Genomic DNA, 18190 nt, shown 5'->3' on the forward strand with positions numbered 1-18190 from the left:
GGGAGAAGAGGCAGGAGAAGTAGCCAAGAACAGTTTCAGTAGCCTTTGGACCGAAACCCAACTTTCTCACCTAGATTCCAGGTACAGGAAGCTTACTTCCATCTTATTGTCTAGGTTGCGCTGTAGGGAAGTCAATATTTGGTCCTATGTTCTGGAAGAATTCCTTCTGGGATGGGGCCTGAGTCACCTCAGAGTGTGTTTTCTTCTCCAGGTTTAGGAAGCGGAAACAGCTCAAGCTTTGCTTGATGAAATTTTTTCTGCCATGAATTTTTGTTTTCCAAAGATAAAGTCATGCCAGGCCTGGAAGTATATGCCTGCATTCCAGCAGTAGGGGGCAGAGGCAGGGGGATTGTGAGTTCCAGGCCATCCCAGGCTACACAGTAGAAGGGACAACACTAATTCACTCATTTCCTTCCTTCCCTCTCTCCCTCTTCCTCTGTCTTCCTCTCTCTTCTCTCTCTTCCTTCCTCCCTTCTTGTATTGCTGGGTGTGGAACCCAGAGTCTTATAAATACTAGGCACATGTACCATCACTGAGCCATGTTCCCAGATCCTCAAAAATAAGACAAAAAAAAAAAACAAAAAACAGAAAAATAGCACATAGAGTGTATGGCAGAGAAACCGTAGACTGTATCCCTCTGCCAGCAGTGACTGCACCCGTGTCACTGGGGTCGAAAGCCGTGGAGTCCTCCAGGCAGGAATCTGTGTCTTAGTTACTTTTCTGTTGCTGTGATGATACACTAGGACCAAGGTAACTTATGAAGGAAAGCATCTATTGGGGGCTTACAGTTGTAGAGGTCTAGAGCTCATGACTGTCAGCAGCAGCAAGCAGGCGTGGTGCTGGAATAGAAGCTGAGAGCTCACATCTTGAGACACAACTGTGAGACAAAGAAAAAGCTTCTGGGAATGGTGTCGGTCTTCTGAAACCTCAAAACCCTCCCCCAGTGGCATGCCTCCTCCAGATGTTGAAATTGCCCATGTCCAGCGTGGAAAGCCATGAAGAACTCTAGGCAGGAACTTCTGACAGGAGCCAGAAGACTGAGCAGGGACCCCTGCCTTCCTCGCCACAGTTCCGGTGGAGTCCACCGGTGGCTGTTTAGAAGCAGGTGGATCTGAGAGTTCCCGGCCAGCCAGAGATACATAGAGAGACCTTGTCTCAAGAAACAAGTGCTGGCTGTGGTGGCACATGCTTTCGATTCCAGCACTCAGGAGGTAGAAGCAGGTGAATCTCTGAGTTCTAAGCTAGCCTAGCCTACATAGCAAGGTCCAGGACAGGACAGCCAGGGTACACAGACCCTGTCTTCAAAACAAATACCAGTTTCCCCCTACAAAAGACTGGAGAGACAGCTCAGCTGTTAACTCTATTTGCCACACAGCTGTGAGGGCTGGAGTTGGGGTCCTCAGAACCCATGTAAATGCTGGCTGGGTGTGCTGGCCCAACTGTAATTACAGCCTTGGAAGGTAAAGATGGGGGTGGGGTAGCCTTCAGGCAAGCTGGCTAGGTCAAGTCTGGGTTTGAGGTAAAGACTCTGCCTTGGCAAATAAGGTGGGAGAGTGAAGATTCTCGATGTGAGCCTTGGGTGTCCATGTGCACACAGATGCACACACAGGTGCCCACACCCTGTGAACACGCATGCACGCAGGTACCCCACAAATACACATGGGGAGAAAAGGAATGTTCGAGAGTCAAGGAGGAAAAGCAGGAAGGGTTAGAAGGTGGAGCGCAAGACCTCTTGGTGTGAGGGTGGGGGTGACCCAGCAGGCTAAGTGGCTTGCTTCACAAGTGTGGGGACACCCCCCCCAATTCACGTAATGGAGCACTTCTGTGATCCTGGGGCTCCTATAGCAAGATGGGAGCTGGAGGTAGGGGACTCTTGGAGGCTGGAGGACCAGCCAGCTGGGTGGGTCCAGCAAACATGGTTCTAATGGGTAGAAGGTGGAGACAGACACCCGAGGCTCGGGTTATGGGACACGCAGATCTCCGGGTTCATCCCTTGCATGGATGCCACACACTAAAAGGCTTTTTCCCTCCTCTCCCCCAGGAAGCCGACTTGGATGCCGAAGTGGAGAACTGCCATCACTTCATGCCTTTTGCAGCTGCCGCCTACGGATGGCCTCTCTACATCTACAGAAACCCGTTCACCGGGCTCTGCAGGATTGGTGGTGACTGGTAGGTCAGCCTAGTGTGAGCTTCTCATGGAATTTCCCTCTAAGAGAAAGCATCCAAGAATAGAATGGAGTCTTAAGTCCTGTTCCTAGAATCTTTCTGGAGCTGTGACTGTGTCCTGAGATTTCATGCCTTAGCTCTAAGTTTTGAGGTCTCACTATGTTGTTCCTGACTAGCCTGAAAGAAACTCATCATATAGATGAGGCTGCCACCTCTGCCTCCCGAATGCCAGGATTAAAGGCCTGCGCCACACCTGGCACTTGCAACTTCTGAAAAAGCTTACTGACCCTAGCTGCCCCAGAACAGCGCTCAGAACCACGTACAGATGTTGTCACCTTTATCCACATGTTTCCAGCATTCGTGGGATCGTCACTGTGTAAGGTCACTCTCAACCTGTTGGCGGCTTCAGCAAATGGTTACTGGGCCAGCGTGGAAGAGTGGAGCTATGCGGCCAGGCAGTGGTGGCGCATGTCATTAAACCCAGCACTTGGGAAGCAGAGGCTGGCAGAGCTCTCTGAGTTCAAGCCAGCCTGCTCTATAGAGTGAGGTTCAGGACAGCCAGGCCTGTTACACAGACAAACCCTGTCTCAAAAACCCAACAGGAAAGAGAGTGGAGCTATGCATTTGGCTTAGGTTGTAGATGCTGATTACATGGGAAATACAAGCATATTGAAGCCGGTCCTCTCAGGAGCGGGTTAGACTTCAGCAGGTTGAGTGCTGGGTGGAAGGCATGTGCCACCATGCCTGCCTTTTCAGGGCATATTATTAACTTGATCACATGGTCTGGAAAATGTTCAATCTCTGAAGGCAGGAGGGATTTTGAGGAAACTATTATCACCCACTGTGGTTCTTGGGATTCAGACTCACGTCAGGCTTGGCGGCAGGGACCTTTCCCACTGGGCCAACATCTCATGCTTAATGGATAAAGGTCTGCTAGCAACTTGGCAGAATTTCCTCAGGATGTTCATTGTAGTAAAATTATAAAAATCAATACTCTAATTGGTTGCTAACTGACTGGTAACTTGAATACGCAATAATGTGTATGTGTGTAATATCTCACAGTGGTATATGTCCAAACATGTATGCATGTTCACATGCGTGTGTAGGGTTTGGAGACCAGAGGAGGATGTCTGTGTCCTGCTGTCCTTCTCTCCACTTAATTCTCTCAGGACAGGGTCTTTCCCTGAGTCTGGAGCTAAGCGGGTGGCTGGTAGTCCCAGCCATCCTCCTGACTCCACCCATCACCTCGCAGTGCTGGGTTCCAGGACTTTCACAGCCTTGTCTGGCACAGGGCATGGGTTCTGTGGATTCGAACTCTGATCCTCTTGCACAGCCTGTGTTCTTTACCCACTAAACACCAGCCCTACTCTTTTCCTTGCTGCTTGAACCCAGGCCTTGCTCATGCTGGGAAAGCATCCTCACATTAAGCCGAGCCCTCAGCCACCAGGTCCAGATTTAGCATCCCTTTGTTCTTACTTCAGTCAATCATGACTAGAGTGGGTGGGAACTTGCTGTTTTTCTCAAATCACCATTTCTTCTGCTGCGCAGCAAGATCCTTGGTATCACTTCCAACACATGCTTCTTGCTTCATCCACAGCCACGGTTCATTACTGTCATTTCTATAATTAGTATTTGGTATTCACATGCCCCAGCCTGACTTTGCAGGCTGGTTCCTGTGTCCTTTTGATGGGTCCCTGTCACTTTCTGAGCACTTCCCTAGTTACCTGTTTTGTTTTTTGGTGATTTTGAGGCAGGATGTCATGTAGCCAAGGATACCCTTGGCCTCCTGATCCTCCTGCCTCCACTTCCCAAGTGCTAGGATTACAGGCTCATGCCGCCACACATGGCCTCCTCCTGCATTTCTGATGGAAATATTTCAGGTTTTATTTATCATTAACATGCGCCTGAGATGTGTGTGGGTACGTGTATGCCACAGCAAACGACAGTGCTGTCTTCTGACCTCCTGCCTCACCGTGGGCTCTGGGAGGGAACTCGTGTGAAATCACTCACCACGCACCTTTACCCACTGAGCCACCTTGGCTTTGATGGAAGGATCCTGATGAAAGGAGTTGAAATTGCATCCTTTGCTTGCCCTGGAATGGTTTCTGCCCTTCACCCTGCAAGGTGGAGATGCTAATTAGAAACCGAGATCTAAGTGCTTAGCGTCCATCCCTCTGGGGCATTGCGGCCTGCAGGACTCCCTGGTCGACAGTTTGACAGTTCAAGAAAAAAACTTAAATTACATTTGTGTGTGTGTTTCCATGGATGTCAGCGCAGAGGGCGACTTGTAGGAGTTTATTCTCTCCGTCTGTCATGTAGATCCCAGGGATTGAACTCACGTCATGAGACTTGGCAGCAGGTGCCTTTATCTGCTGAGCCATTTTCTTGACCCGACACAGAAATTTGGCATGACCTTTCCTATATCGTATCTGTCACTTTCACCCTCTGCGAGCCCTTGAACCCAGCCACAGGGCAGTTTGTTCTCATGCTTGATCCCCAGTGCTCCCGAAGTCACACAGGCAATCCTTGTGTCTTTACTGGTCATGGGGCTGGAGAGGTGGCTCAGTCAGTGACGTGCATGCTGTTCAGGCAGGAGGCCTGGAGCTCAAAGCCCCTCATCCACATGAAAAAGCTTGTTCCGACTCTGCCTGTGTCCCTTATGGTGGGGGTGAGGTAGAGAGAGACAGGAGGATCCCTGGGGCTTGCTGGCCTCCAGCCTAGCTCCAGTTCAGTGAGAAGCCCTGTCTCAAAGGAATTAACACAGAATGAGAGAGTAGGAAATCCCATGACCTCCTCTGGCCTCCATGGATGCATGGACATGCATATGTGCACACACCCACACACACAGATGAATGAATGAATGCATGAATGAATGAATGGGCCTGCACATGTGCACACACACAGAAATGAATGAATGCATGGTCGTGCACATGTGCACACACAAACACACAGAGATGAACGAATGAATGAATGCATGGGCCTGCACATGTGCACACACAGACACACAGAAATGAATGAATGCATGGACATGCACATGTGCGCACACACATAGAGACATGAAAGAAAAGAAGGAAAGAAGAGTCAGGAATGTAGCTCAGTGAAAAAGTGTTTACCCCATGCGCAAGACCATGGATTCCATTCCCTGCGACTTGAGAAACTGTTCTTAGACTGTCTTAGAAGTGGTCGGCCCTCCCCCACCCTGAATTTTCTAGATAAATCCTAGAGGGGGGATCACTGTGCTCTGGCTGGGGGCCCAGACTGCCAGTCAGCTCTTTGTCTTCCCTTCAGTTGCAGAAGCAGAGAGACGGAGTATGACGCAGTTGAAGGGGACCAGCACAACTGCCACTTTGCCTCCATCCTGAAGACGACCGGGCTGCAGTACAGGGACTTCATTCACATCAGCTTTCACGACAAGGTGCTGTCTCAGACGGGGTGTCCAGATGTGGGTCCGAGAGTCCTCTGGGCTCTAGTGGGAGGAGTGTGTGTGTGCACGCACACACGAGCCCGTGTGCACATGCATGCATGCGTGCGTATGGGTCCTGGGTGTTGAACTCAGGTTATCAGGCTTAGCAGTGAGTATCTCAGTCACTGAACCATCTTGCATCCCCAGCCTCCTTTTTACTTTTTATTTCTAAATGTTCTAAGTTGCCTATATGCTGGCCCAGAGCTTAGCCTGTGACCCAAATAGGCCTTCAATTTGCTTTCCTTCAGCCTCAGCCTCATAAACAGTTGGGATACAAGCCTGTACCACAAAGCCTGGAATGGAAGTCACACTCGAGTGTATGCGCACGTGTGCGTGCGCGCGCGCACACACACACACACACACACACCCCTACCTCCCCACCACCTTCAAATCTGTGGTTAGCGTTGCTCAGCAGCTCTCCAACCTCTTCTCTACTCCAAAACCTGGTAGAGGGCAACTGTTTTCAGACTCTGTGACCTACAGAATCTCTTGGCAGAACTAAGTCTTCTACAGTCGGGCTAGTGAGATGACTCAGTGGGTAAAGGTGTCTGCCTCCAAGCCTGAGGACCTGAGTTCAATCTCTGGGACCCACACAATAGAAGGGGAACAAGTTCCCTCAGGTTGTCTTCTAATTTCTTCACACATGCTGTGACACACACATGCTCATGCGCGCGCACACACACCCTCACATTATAAATGTAATTTAAAGAGAAAAAACCTCGTGAAGTTGCCAGGTATGGTGATGTGTACAACCCCAGCACTTGGGAGGCAGGAGGATAGAAAACCAGGTCACAGACACGCAGGTTTCTTTGTTGGTGGTGGTGCTCTGTGACCCATGGGTCAGGCCTTGTGCTGGCTTCTTCTCTTCCAGGTCTATGAGCTGCCCTTCATAGTAGTTCTGGATCACAGAAAAGAGGCCGTGGTGGTTGCTGTGAGAGGAACCATGTCTCTCCAGGTAATGCCGCCGTGTTTGACAGGTTCAGATCTGGACACTGTTGGGGAGCAGAGAGTAAGCCACGGGTGGGTGCTGGGGCAGAGGAAATCTTCAATAGAAACAGAGAAAGCCACTGTGTGAGGTAACCAGGGGAAGCACTGGAGCCAGGAAGTGAGCGTGGGTTGTGGAACACCGACTTGATGAAACACGGGGAGGTGGTTCCCACTTAATGGCCAGCTGTTGGCAGCGGAGGTGCCAACACATTCCAACACAGTCTACAGGGACACCTGCTTGGTCTTCTCCTGCTGACCCTCTTTAGATGTGCCTAGATGAGCCCCAAGCCTGGGTAGCCCGCCCTCTAATTCCTGCACCCAGAGCCAGATGGAATGGTGGGGTCAGCCTTCCGTGAGAAGACACGCTGGTCCGTGTGGTGGGACACTCCCTGTAATCCCACCTCCGGAGGCTGAGGCAGAAGGATTCCAAGTTTGAGTCCTGCTTGGGCTACAGAGTAAGACTGAATTTTGAAGAAGTGGGAGGGGCGGCTTGGAGACGGTTCCATCGTAAAGTGCGCTGAGGGGAACGGTGAGGATCTGCGTACGGTTCCTGGAACCCACGTAAAACCCAGGGGCGGTACCGCGTCTGTGGTCCCAGCTTTCCTGCAGCAGAATGGGAGATGAAAACAGGAGACTCTAGAATCCCAAGGGCCAGATAGCCTGGCGTCTCTACACCGGCTGACAAGGGACCCTACCTCAAGCCAGGTGGAGGTGAAGGCTGACATGGAGCGCGTCTCTGATCTGACCACCGTACCTGGGCCGTGGCACACGTGCACCTGCGTTCATACACAAATGTGCACACGCACACATACACAACACACAAAGACTTAAAAAAATAGTCACGTACTCTCAAGTTCCTTTGGGGGTTCTCTCAGGCCCTCCCTTCCTCCAGTCACCATGTGCTGCCTCTTCTGGGTGCAGCGAGCCCTTTGTCCACCTCCAGTCCTCTCCCGCCTCCACTTCTTGTCCCGCTCTCTTCCCTCTTTCAGCATCTGCTTTCTGGTTTCTTCTCTGCCACCCCCACTCTCACTTCCTGGTTCTCCTAGGCGCGCCCAGGAAGGATCAGTGTGACTGCTGAGTATGCAGAACAGGCCTAGAATCCAGACACTTTGAAGGCTGAAACAGAGAATATTAAATTTAGGGCCAGCCTGAGCAACTTAGACCCTATATCAAAATAAAACAGGGCTGAAGAGATGGCTCAGCCCTAGAGCACTGACTGCTCTTTCAGAGGATCTAAGTTCGATTCCCAGCATCTACATGGCAGCTCGCAATCATCTGTAACTCCATTTCCAGGGGATCAGGCGTGCATATGGTATAGAGACGCACAAGTAAACACATAAATAATAATAAAGAGGGCTGGGCTGGACATGCTAGTGCCACAACTTTAATTCTAGCCCTTGGGCGGCAGAGGCAGGCAGATCTCTGAGAGTTAGAGGCCAGCCTGGTCTACTGAGTGAGTTCTAGACCAGCCAAAGCTACGTCGTGAGGCCTGGTCTAAGAAAAGATTCTTGGGCCAAGTCATGCAGCAAGGAGCACTTGCCTGGTATCTCCCTTTCAGACTCAGGGCAGAGCACCTAACCTACCGTGTGGAAGGCGGGAGTTCAGTCCATTATCTATTATTAGTATTGCCCATTACTCCTTGCTCTCATAGCCTCAGGCTCTCTAACTAGGTCCTTTCCCAGCCCTTGTTTTGACCACTTGGTTCCCTGCACCGAAAGAAAGGTTTCCCGTCATCTCGGTCATCCTAGTCAATCCGTTTTCTTTCCTGTGTAGCCCCCAAGTGTCCCCAAGTGCCGGAACGAAAGCGTGCACCCAGCACAACCTGCTCCAGTCTCTCTATGCTGTGCACAGGCCTCAGCGTTTTCCTTCCTCCTCCAGAAACCTCCAGTGCACACGGCTTTCCTCCGAGTGCTTGTTCCCTGCCAGCCTGTTGGGTGCTCTGTGAGCTGTCCCAGTCTGTACACAGCACTAAGCGTGCCAGGTGTCCTCAGTGGGTCGCTTGTAGAAGTAAGCCAGGCATGCGGTACATGCCTACAGTCCCAGCATGGGAGACAGGCGTTCAAAGCCGGTCACAAACAGAAACCAAAACAGCATGGAGCCCAGGGAGGATGGTTATTCCTGCTTCCCTCCAGGTTCAGCCCGGCCACTCATCCTCTCCCGTATCAGCATCTTTGTTGTTTAGTGAGCCATTGTGTGTGTGTTCCAGGGCAGAAACAGGGCTTTGCTCAAACCCTAATCTGTGCTCTGGGCTGGGAAGATCAGTGTGCAAGACAAAGGTGTTTCTAGATGTCCCTTCTGTCACCGCCATTCCTTCCTGCCTCAGCTATTGTAAAGGCTGGACACATCTCTCTCAGCAGTCTGACTGCTCTGGGGTCCCTGTCCTCAGTCCCACGCATGCCACCTTCACCCGCCATGCAGCTTCACAGGCTGACATTGCTGTGCCCACATTCCCAGGATGTCCTGACTGACTTGTCTGCAGAGAGTGAGAACATCGAGCTGGAGGCAGAGCTGCAGGACTGTGTGGCCCACAAGGTATGTTTGTGTTGAGAGGGACACCTCAAAGAGATGGAGTAACGTGGCTGAAGCCAGAGGATAGACTGTCAGATCAACACTTGAAGCGAGCTGTCTTTCCTTCCCTCTTTTTTTTTTTTTCCTTCTGGTTTTTCAAGACAGGATTTCTCTGTGTAGCCCTGGTTGTCCTGGAACTCACTTTGTAGACCAGGCTGGCCTTGAACTCACAGAGATCCACCTTCCCCTGCCTCCCAAGTGCTGAGATTAAAAGCAAGTGCCACCACCACCCAGCCTCAGCCTCCTTTTTTTAGGCAAGAGTCCCATGTAGCCCAGGCTGGCCTATAGCTAACTTGCGTTCCTCTTGCATCCACTGTCTGAATATGAGGATTCCAGGTTAGGATGGAACCAAGAGTCTGATGCAGGCTGGACAAGCATCTAGAAACTGAACTGTAGCCCTCTAATTAAAGTCTGATATCTTCGTGGGAAAATGCTTGGTCCAGCCAGAGCAGCAGAGCAAGAGCTCCAGCCTTGTGGGCGGCACAGGCTGGATGGACAGCTCACTCCCACAAGTTCTTGTGGATGTGGCCAGAGCCTAGTTCTGTTTCTCTCTTCCTTTTCTGTGGGGGTGAGTGGGGCAGAGTTCCTCTTGGAGGAGGAAAACCCCACCTCAGATGGATGTGTGCGTATGAAATGGTTTTTAAACATTGTAAAGTAAGTGTAATAACTCCAGACATGGAGAGTCTTGGGTAGAAGGACCATGAATTAGTTTCAGGCTACACAGCAAGGTCCAGGCCATTGTGAGCTTTGGAACCTTCTCTCAACAAACCAAAAAACATGATGGATGGGAAGACAGATGTGTGGATGGGTGGGTGGGTGGACAGGTAGATGGGTGGGTGAGTGATGGGTAGATGGAGGGATAGATGAATGGATAGATGGGCGGGTAATGGGTGGATGGGTGGGTAAGTGGGTGGACGGGTAGATGGGTGGGTGAGTGGACGGGTAGATGGAGGGATAGATGAACGGATGGATGGACGGGTAGATGGGTGAGTGGGTGGACGGGTAGATGGAGGGATAGATGAACGGATGGATGGACGGGTAGATGGGTGGGTGGGTGAGTGGGTGGACAGGTAGATGGGTGGGTGAGTAGACGGGTAGATGGAGGGATAGATGAACGGATGGATGGACGGGTAGATGGGTGGGTGGGTGAGTGGGTGGACGGGTAGATGGAGGGATAGGTGAATGGATGGATGGGCGGGTAATGGGTGGGTAGGTGGATGGACGGGTAGGTGGAGGGATAGATGAATGGATGGATGGACGGGTAGATGGGTGGGTAGGTGGATGGACGGGTAGGTGGAGGGATAGATGAGCGGATGGATGGACGGGTAGATGGGTGGGTGGGTAAGTGGGTGGACGGGTAGATGGAGGGATAGGTGAATGGATGGATGGGCAGGTAATGGGTGGGTAGGTGGATGGACGGGTAGATGGAGGGATAGATGAACGGATGGATGGACGGGTAGATGGGTGGGTGGGTAAGTGGGTGGACGGGTAGATGGAGGGATAGATGAACGGATGGATGGACGAGTAGATGGGTGGGTGGGTGAGTGGGTGGACGGGTAGATGGAGGGATAGGTGAATGGATGGATGGGCGGGTAATGGGTGGGTAGGTGGATGGACAGGTAGGTGGAGGGATAGATGAATGGATGGATAGATCAGTGGTAGATGGATATGTGGATGCTGGATGGGTGTATTACATTTATCATTTTAACGGTTTGTGATATTTCAGGTCATTGCCATCATGTGTTTGTACAATGTTGTGTGCCCATCTTTTCTGTCTATACCCTAATTTTTGATGAACCCTGATGTTGGCTCTAGGCTTACCAAACGCTAACGGCCCCACTCCCAGCTCTGATATTCTACCCTCTCTCCTTGTGAGGTTGTGTCTTCTGGTGTTCATCTTTGTGTGTGTGTGTTCCTATGTGTGTGCAGGTTCACGTACATGTGTGTATATGTGCATATGAAGGTCAGAGGTTGACGCTGGCTGTCTTTTCCAGTTGCTTCCCACCTTATATTTTGAGATAGGGTCTCCCTAAACCTAGATTGGGTGTTTAAATCCGTTCAGTTCAATGGGGCCAGGGGAATGGCTCAGCGGGTGAAGTGCTGGCCAGGCAGGTGTGAGGATCTAAATTTGGATCTCCAGCACTCATGTGTAAGAGTTGGGCATGGCAGTGTGCATCTGTCATGTCAGCACTGCCTGGCCAGCACAGTGTAAACAATAAGTGGGCACCTGCAGTCTCCACTCTGGGAAGATGGAGGCGGAAAATCCCCAGAAGCTCTAGAACCGACCAGCATAGACAAGAGGCTAACAACAAAAAACCGTCTGAAATGAAAGGCAAGGCCCAACACCAGGGGTGTCCTCAGACCTGCACTTGCCTGCTGTGACAAGTGTGAGTCCACACTCGTGTACATGAACACTAATGTACACACACGAGAGAAACGGGAGACGAGGGGAGGGGGTGGCCTTCTTCAGAGCTGTACCCACTAATGGTATTGTTATTTCAAACAATAATCGTGTTAGCAACTGTTTATGATCACCAGATACTACTAGAACAGGGCCAGGGGTGTGGCCGAGTCAGTAGAGTGTTTGCTCAGCATGTATGGAGCCCCGAGTTCAGTGCCCAGCATCACGTGAACTGGGTGTAGTGGTGCACACCTTCAGCACTCAGGGGGCAGCAGTAGGAGACTTGGAAGCTTAAGGCTTGGCAACATGTGAGTGAGTCTGAGGCTTGGACTACACAAACAGATCCCCTGTAAATAAATAAGAAAATCCTCCTTTTCTCCAGTCTGCCTATCTTTCATAACTCATTTCAGTCTTGCTGTAGTTCTCAAAATAGTGTCTTTTTAAATGGTATTTTTATTTCCCTGGGTGCACACGCGCCTGCCTGTCTGTATGGGTGCCATACGTCTGCAGTGACCACCCAGGCCAGAAGAAGGCATCAGATGCCTGGCATTAGAGCTACAGGCAGGGGTGACTCACCTGGTCCAGGAGCTGGAAATCAGCAAATGCTCTTAACCCCTGAGCCACTTCTCTGGCCCCCAAAGTAGTTTTTTTATTCTTCCTTATCTTTGTTAACACTACCAGCCATATCCTGTTTGCTGTTAAACGGGCAACCAGACTTTAACAGAGCTCTCTGGAAACAGTTCTGTTTGGTTCTCGTGCACAACATCACCCTCATGTGGTGGGGCATTCATTGCCGCATCTGCCTTTCCAACTAAGAGTTAGCTGCAAGGCTGGAGAGGTGGCTCAGCCGTTATAAACACTAGCTGCCCTTCCAGAGGACAAGGGTTCGACTCCCAGAACCCACATAGCAGCTCACAACTGTCTGTAACTCCAGTTCCAGAAAATTAAAAAGAAAGAAAGGAAAAAGAGTAAACCACAAAACCAGAGCTCCTGGCTCACTTTGGGGGTCTTCATTACCACATAACCTGTAAGGGTGCCCCACTCTAAATTGCTCTCTTCCCCTGTCAGCTGCAGCTCGAAGAGTGCAAAGCACTAATAAATAGCTTTCTCAAGGTCCTCTGCTTTCTTCGGTTTGTGATCTTTCAGTTTGAAGACACCACACACAAAGTGCAAGGCCTGGCTGACTTACATATCAAATTGAGAGCCAGACTGGCAACTTTAAAACCATCTCAAAAAAAATAATACTTTTTAGACATATTTATGTGTGTGTGTGTCCATGTGCACATGCCCAATGCAGACCAGAATTGGGCAACGGATCCCCTCAAGCTGGTGCCTGTGGGCTACCTAATGCGGGTGCGAGGAACTGAACTCTGGTCACTGACAGAAGCACTCTTCATCATTGGTCTATTTCTCCAGCCCATAAAAACAAGTTCTAAAGGCTCTGGTATAATTCAGTGGTAGATTGCTTGCCCAGCATACACTAGGGCCCCCAGCTTCAATCCCCAGTCCTTAGAGGATTCACGTCGTGTGTCGTGCAGCTACGGACTAACACACAGAACTACAGATGTGCCTGCTGCATAAATGGGTGTTCCTAGTGACACCCACTGGCTTAGATACATACCACCGTCCACTTCCTGGCAGCCAGCCTCTGGGACACAGGCCCAGAGTGTATCAGTGAACCACAGGCCAGAGACCGCCTTCCGAGCCATGCTGACCTCACCCCATCTATTCCTCCAGGGAATTGCTCAAGCAGCCAGGTACATTTACCGCAGACTGGTCAACGATGGGATTCTGAGCCAAGCCTTCAGTGTTGCTCCGGTGAGATCGGTTCATTCTTCTATTTTCTGTTACTGTCACGGTCCATCTGTTCTTCTGGGCCTCAACTCCCTCTGCCTTCTGTCCCCTAGGAGTACCGGCTCGTTCTGGTGGGGCACAGCCTAGGAGCCGGAGCTGCGGCCCTGTTAGCCATCATGCTCCGGAAGGCCTACCCACAAGTCCGTGCATATGCCTTCTCGCCACCCAGGGGGCTCCTGAGGTAAGGTTTCACTCTCTGCAGGACGGTCAAGCAGGTGCTCTTTCATTCACATAACTGAATTACCTCTCCTCCCCAGAAGTTTGTTGTGACACACTGTGTAGGGCTGACATGTGGCATCCCTGAAGCCTGGGATAGCCTACTGCTGTCATTCCAGCACTGGAGAAGCTGCGGTGGGAGGCTTACATGGTGAAGGTTCTCTCCGGCCACATGGCAGGTTAGACCCTGAGCTGCCTGAAACCCTGTATCAAAAGGGCAAAGAAAGACTATGGAGCTGAAGAAAGACTATGAAATTGAACACGGTGCTGCCTGCCTATGATGCAGGCACTCGGAAGGCAGAGGCAAGAGAATACAGTCCTTAGAGAAGCCCGGCCAAGAGCTCTAATTTCCTGCGTAGCCCAGGCTGGCCTGGAACTTGCTGTGGGGCTGAGGGGAGACATTGAACTGATCCTTGTGCCTCAGCCTCCATAGTGGCTGGGATTATAACCTGCTAAACGATAGATTTCTAAGGTTCCTTTTGTTGGTTTTTAAAGATCTTCTTGTCATTATGTGTGAGTGCACACGTGAGCAGGTACCTGCAGAGGAGAGGCATTGGGACACATACTTGTAGCAATTGTGAACTGTCTAACTGGAGACTGGGAACCAGGGTCCTCTGGGAGAGCTGTAGGTGCTTTTAACTAGTGAGGCATCTCTCCAGCCTCTAAAGGTTGGTTTTTAAAGACAACTTATTTTAGGACTAGAAAAGTAGTTTAATGGTACATCACTTGTCTACCGTCTACTTAAAGAAAAGAAACTTCAAACTGTATGTGTGTCTGAGAGTCTACCGCGTCTGTGCAGCTGTCCGTGGGAGCCAGCAGAGGGCGTCCATTCTCCTGCGCCCATGCCTAGAGTGCTTGTCCTCCATCACTGAGCTCGTTTCCGGCCTCAAATCTTTCCCTTTTTCCCCTGTTTTAACCTCATTTCTTTGCAGGAGCATGCATGTGTGTCTGTGTGGGTGTGTTTATGCCATGGAGGTGCCCGCTGTCCTCTTCCACTGTCCGTGTCCCAGGGGTTGAACTCAGAGCATCAGGCTTGGCAGCAAGTGTTTTTACCTGCCGAGCCCTTTTGTAACAGAGAATCCCCACATACTCTGCCTGCCATGTGAGCCTCCCCTGCTGCCTGCCCCTCCCCTGACCCCAGCTGTGCGCTTCTGATCCTCGGTAGCCCCCAGTGGCATATCACTGCCACCTGGCATCCATCATGTGTGTGGGCTTCACCTGGACCACGCGCATTCTCTGGGGCTGAGCAAACAGGACGTTTATGAGCTGGACATGTTTTCCCGCTAGCTGAGCATGCTGACTGGACACGTAAGCTTTGCCTTGATTATAAAAGAAATCCGTTCTACAGCAAAAAAGACTAAAACTAATTAAGGATTAAAACAATAAAAGGTAAAAACAGAACAGTGAAAAAAACCCACTATATATCCATCAAAATATTTGAGAAATACAGCTGGGCAGTGGTGGTGCACATCTTTAATACTAGCACTCAGGAGGCAGAGGTAGGTGGGTCTCTGAGTTCGAGGCCAGCCTGGTCTACAGCACGAGTTCCAGGACAACTAGGGCTACATGGAAAAACCCTGTCTCAAAAAAAAAAAAAGAAAAGAAAAAATGAAAAATGCAGAAAACAGATCTTTTGTTTTGGTTTATGTGTTAGTTTTTGAAGGCAGGATTTCTCTGTGTAACAGCCCTAGCTGCCCTAGAACTAGCTCTTGTAGACCAGGCTGGCCTCAAACTCAAGAGATCCGCCTGCCTCTGTCTCCTAAATACTGGGATTAAAGGCGTGCGCTGCCACTACCACCCAGCTTGATTTTTGTTTGTGAGACAGGGTCCCGTTATGTAGCCTTTGCTTGAAGTTGAACTCAGACATCAACCTGCCTCTGCCTTCTCTGAGTGCTGGGATTAAAGATGTGCACCGTCACACCTGGTCACTAAGATTAGATCTGATTCAGTGGGCGTGGTTTTAGCACTCCATATACTTCCTGTTGGCCACGCTCACTGTCACCATCTCACCCCTAGTGTTGGCAGTAACAGCCATTTCCTTAGATGGACTTTCTCGGAGGGCAGGGAATAGAAAGTGGGCTTCCTTTCTTCCTGCACTGATTAGCTGAAAATAACGTAAAGAACTTGTCAGGTATCTGCTTGTGATGAGGTAAAGTTTGTGCCAGAAAAATAGGAGTGATGCAGAAATATTGTGGGTTTGCTTTTTGGTTTTGATGAGACAGTCTCACAGTGTAGCCTAGCCTGGCCTAGATTGCATGTAGCCCAGGCTAGCCTCAGGCTCTTGGTGATCATCCAGCCTCAGTCTCCCAAGGGCTGAGACTATAGGTGTGTTCCAGAAGAGAACCCTGCTCAGGAGGAAAAATACACTATGAGCTTGATTTTAGGGACTGCTTTTATTATTTAACTTTTCTAATTTAGCACACAGGATATCAATATAGTTCCAGACAATTCTATAAAGCCAGTATTCATGCTATTTTCTGTTCTCATTCTCTCAGAAAAAAAAAAAACCTTTCACACCAGAAGTAGGAATTTTTTAGATGACTTTCACCTTTATATTTTATTTACATATTTACTTTTTAGTGATTTCTAGATAGGGTCTTAACTGTGTAGCCCAGGCTAGTCCCAATTCTCAGTCCTTCTCCCTCTACTGCTTAAGGCTTAAGTGCTAGATGGGAGTACAGGCTAGCTAGCCTTGAATTCAGTCTAGCCCTGGTAGGTCCGTCTTCTTGCCTTACTCTCCGAGTGTCTGGAATCACAGGCCTGACCGCACTGGGCCAGCTTCTGTCCTGCAGATACACACTGAAGTGGCTAGCCTTTTACCTCTGCCTGCTCATATATTGCCAGGGCACGTCGGTAGATTGTGCCATTGGGGCCTTCTGGGTCACAGGGATCATTTGGTGATTTAGCTGTACTATGCCCTGGGGTCCCCATGTCATGTTTCTCTGTTAGAAGATTGGAATGTGACACCAACATCTGCCCTGGCAGCTGTTTATTCTCTCTGAAGCCTGCAGCAACAGAACCTAGACTGACTTAGCTTGTCTCTCACTTGAATTTCCAGCAAATCCCTTTACGAACACTCCAAGGACTTCATTGTGTCACTTATCCTAGGAATGGATGTCATTCCCAGGTCAGTGTCCCTCAAGTGGCCCATGGGGTCGGGGTCGTTGGCAACACCGGGTACTGAGATTATTTTTTACCAACCAGGTTAAGCGTGACCAACATGGAGGACCTGAAGAGAAGGATCCTGCGAGTGATCGCTAACTGCAACAAGCCGAAGGTAAGCGCTCAGCCAGAGTTAGACGGAGGGTCCGTGTGGAGGCAGGCAGAGCGGCTCAGCAGTCTCTAGACCCAGCACACTGATGCTCGCCTCTCCTCCGTGTCTGGGATTCTGTGTGCAGGAGTCACAGAGCGGCACTTAGGAAAGAAACCCTTGCCCATCTCCTCTGTGCTCTCAGTCACATGGTCCCAGGCTTCCAGTAAGGCCGACACATACGGACTCTTAAGAGGTTCTAGGGGGCTGGCAAGATGGCTCTGTGGGGAAAGGCATTTGCTGCCAGACTGACCTGCATTCAGTCCTCATGGTGGAGGGGGGAAGGACCTCCCTGAAGTCCTCATCTCCACATGCATACAATTAGCTAAATAAATGTAATGGGGAAATTTTAATGGTAGAGACTTGAGAGTGTAGCTCAGTGGTAGAGCACTTCCCTAGCCTTCAGGAGGTTCTAGGTTCAAACCTACACACACAGGAAAAGAGAAAGTGTATTCGCTGATAGGAGCTGATAGCTATGAGGTGGTGTAATGGTGTTGGCCTCTAACCCAGCTGCCGGGAGACTGAGGTAGGACTGCCAAAAATCTGAGGCCAAGAGGAAAAGGAAGCCAAGGAGGGGGCAGGGGCTAGAGCCCAGTGGTAGAAGAGCTGCCCAGCATGCTCGAGGCCCTAGTCGTTGCCTGCTATTGGGGTAAGTTTGAAAAAGGAAGGGCCAGCGAGACAGCGGGTTTGCCATGTGGCACTAAGCCCAGTCGGAGTCCAGTCCCTGGAACCCAGGGGGTAAACAGTCAGCTCCTTTTGTCCTGTGACCCCCCAAACACACACACACACACACACACACACACACACACACACACACACACGGCATGCCATCACAGGAACACACAAAATACGTAGGATTAAAAACAGTATTCTTAAAGAACAGGTATGTATCAACGGGAATCTTGACAATATTCAAAAAAGTATATGCTGAAGTGTGGTTTTATCTGGGTAATGGGACTCCAGGTGCTTTACCTTTTCAATTTTGTTGTTTATCAGAATTTTAATATTTGCTTTTTTTGGTTTTTTTTTTTTTTGTTGTTGTTGTTGTTGTTGGCTTTTCAAGACAGGTGTAGCTTTGGAGCCTGTCTTGAAACTAGCTCTTATAGACCTGGCTGGCCTTGAACTCAGAGATGTCCGTCTCTGCCTCCAGAGTGCTGGGATTAAAGGTGTGTGCCACCACTGCCTGGCCTAAAAATAACTTTCAAAATACATGTATGATTTGTTT

The 18190-nt window shown here is 50.1% G+C and overlaps 1 protein-coding gene across 3 annotated transcripts in view; it reads left to right on the forward strand.

The window, feature by feature from the left end:
- Positions 1 to 18190, forward strand: part of Daglb (diacylglycerol lipase beta) — a 36871-nt gene that overhangs the window by 15921 nt on the left and 2760 nt on the right. For 2 of the 3 annotated variants that reach the window (XM_041678222.1, XM_041678223.1), the window contains 8 exons: positions 2042 to 2169; positions 5455 to 5581; positions 6501 to 6584; positions 9071 to 9148; positions 13323 to 13403; positions 13493 to 13620; positions 16714 to 16782; positions 16860 to 16932. In XM_041678222.1, the coding sequence (XP_041534156.1) occupies positions 2042 to 2169; positions 5455 to 5581; positions 6501 to 6584; positions 9071 to 9148; positions 13323 to 13403; positions 13493 to 13620; positions 16714 to 16782; positions 16860 to 16932 (768 nt within the window). The remainder of the gene's footprint in view (positions 1 to 2041; positions 2170 to 5454; positions 5582 to 6500; positions 6585 to 9070; positions 9149 to 13322; positions 13404 to 13492; positions 13621 to 16713; positions 16783 to 16859; positions 16933 to 18190) is intronic. The other variant, XM_041678224.1, reaches the window with a different exon arrangement.

The sequence above is a fragment of the Microtus oregoni genome, unplaced genomic scaffold (assembly GCF_018167655.1).
Source record: "Microtus oregoni isolate MIOR12 unplaced genomic scaffold, Mior012 000029F_ref0000214, whole genome shotgun sequence".
Lineage (NCBI taxonomy): Eukaryota > Metazoa > Chordata > Mammalia > Rodentia > Cricetidae > Microtus > Microtus oregoni.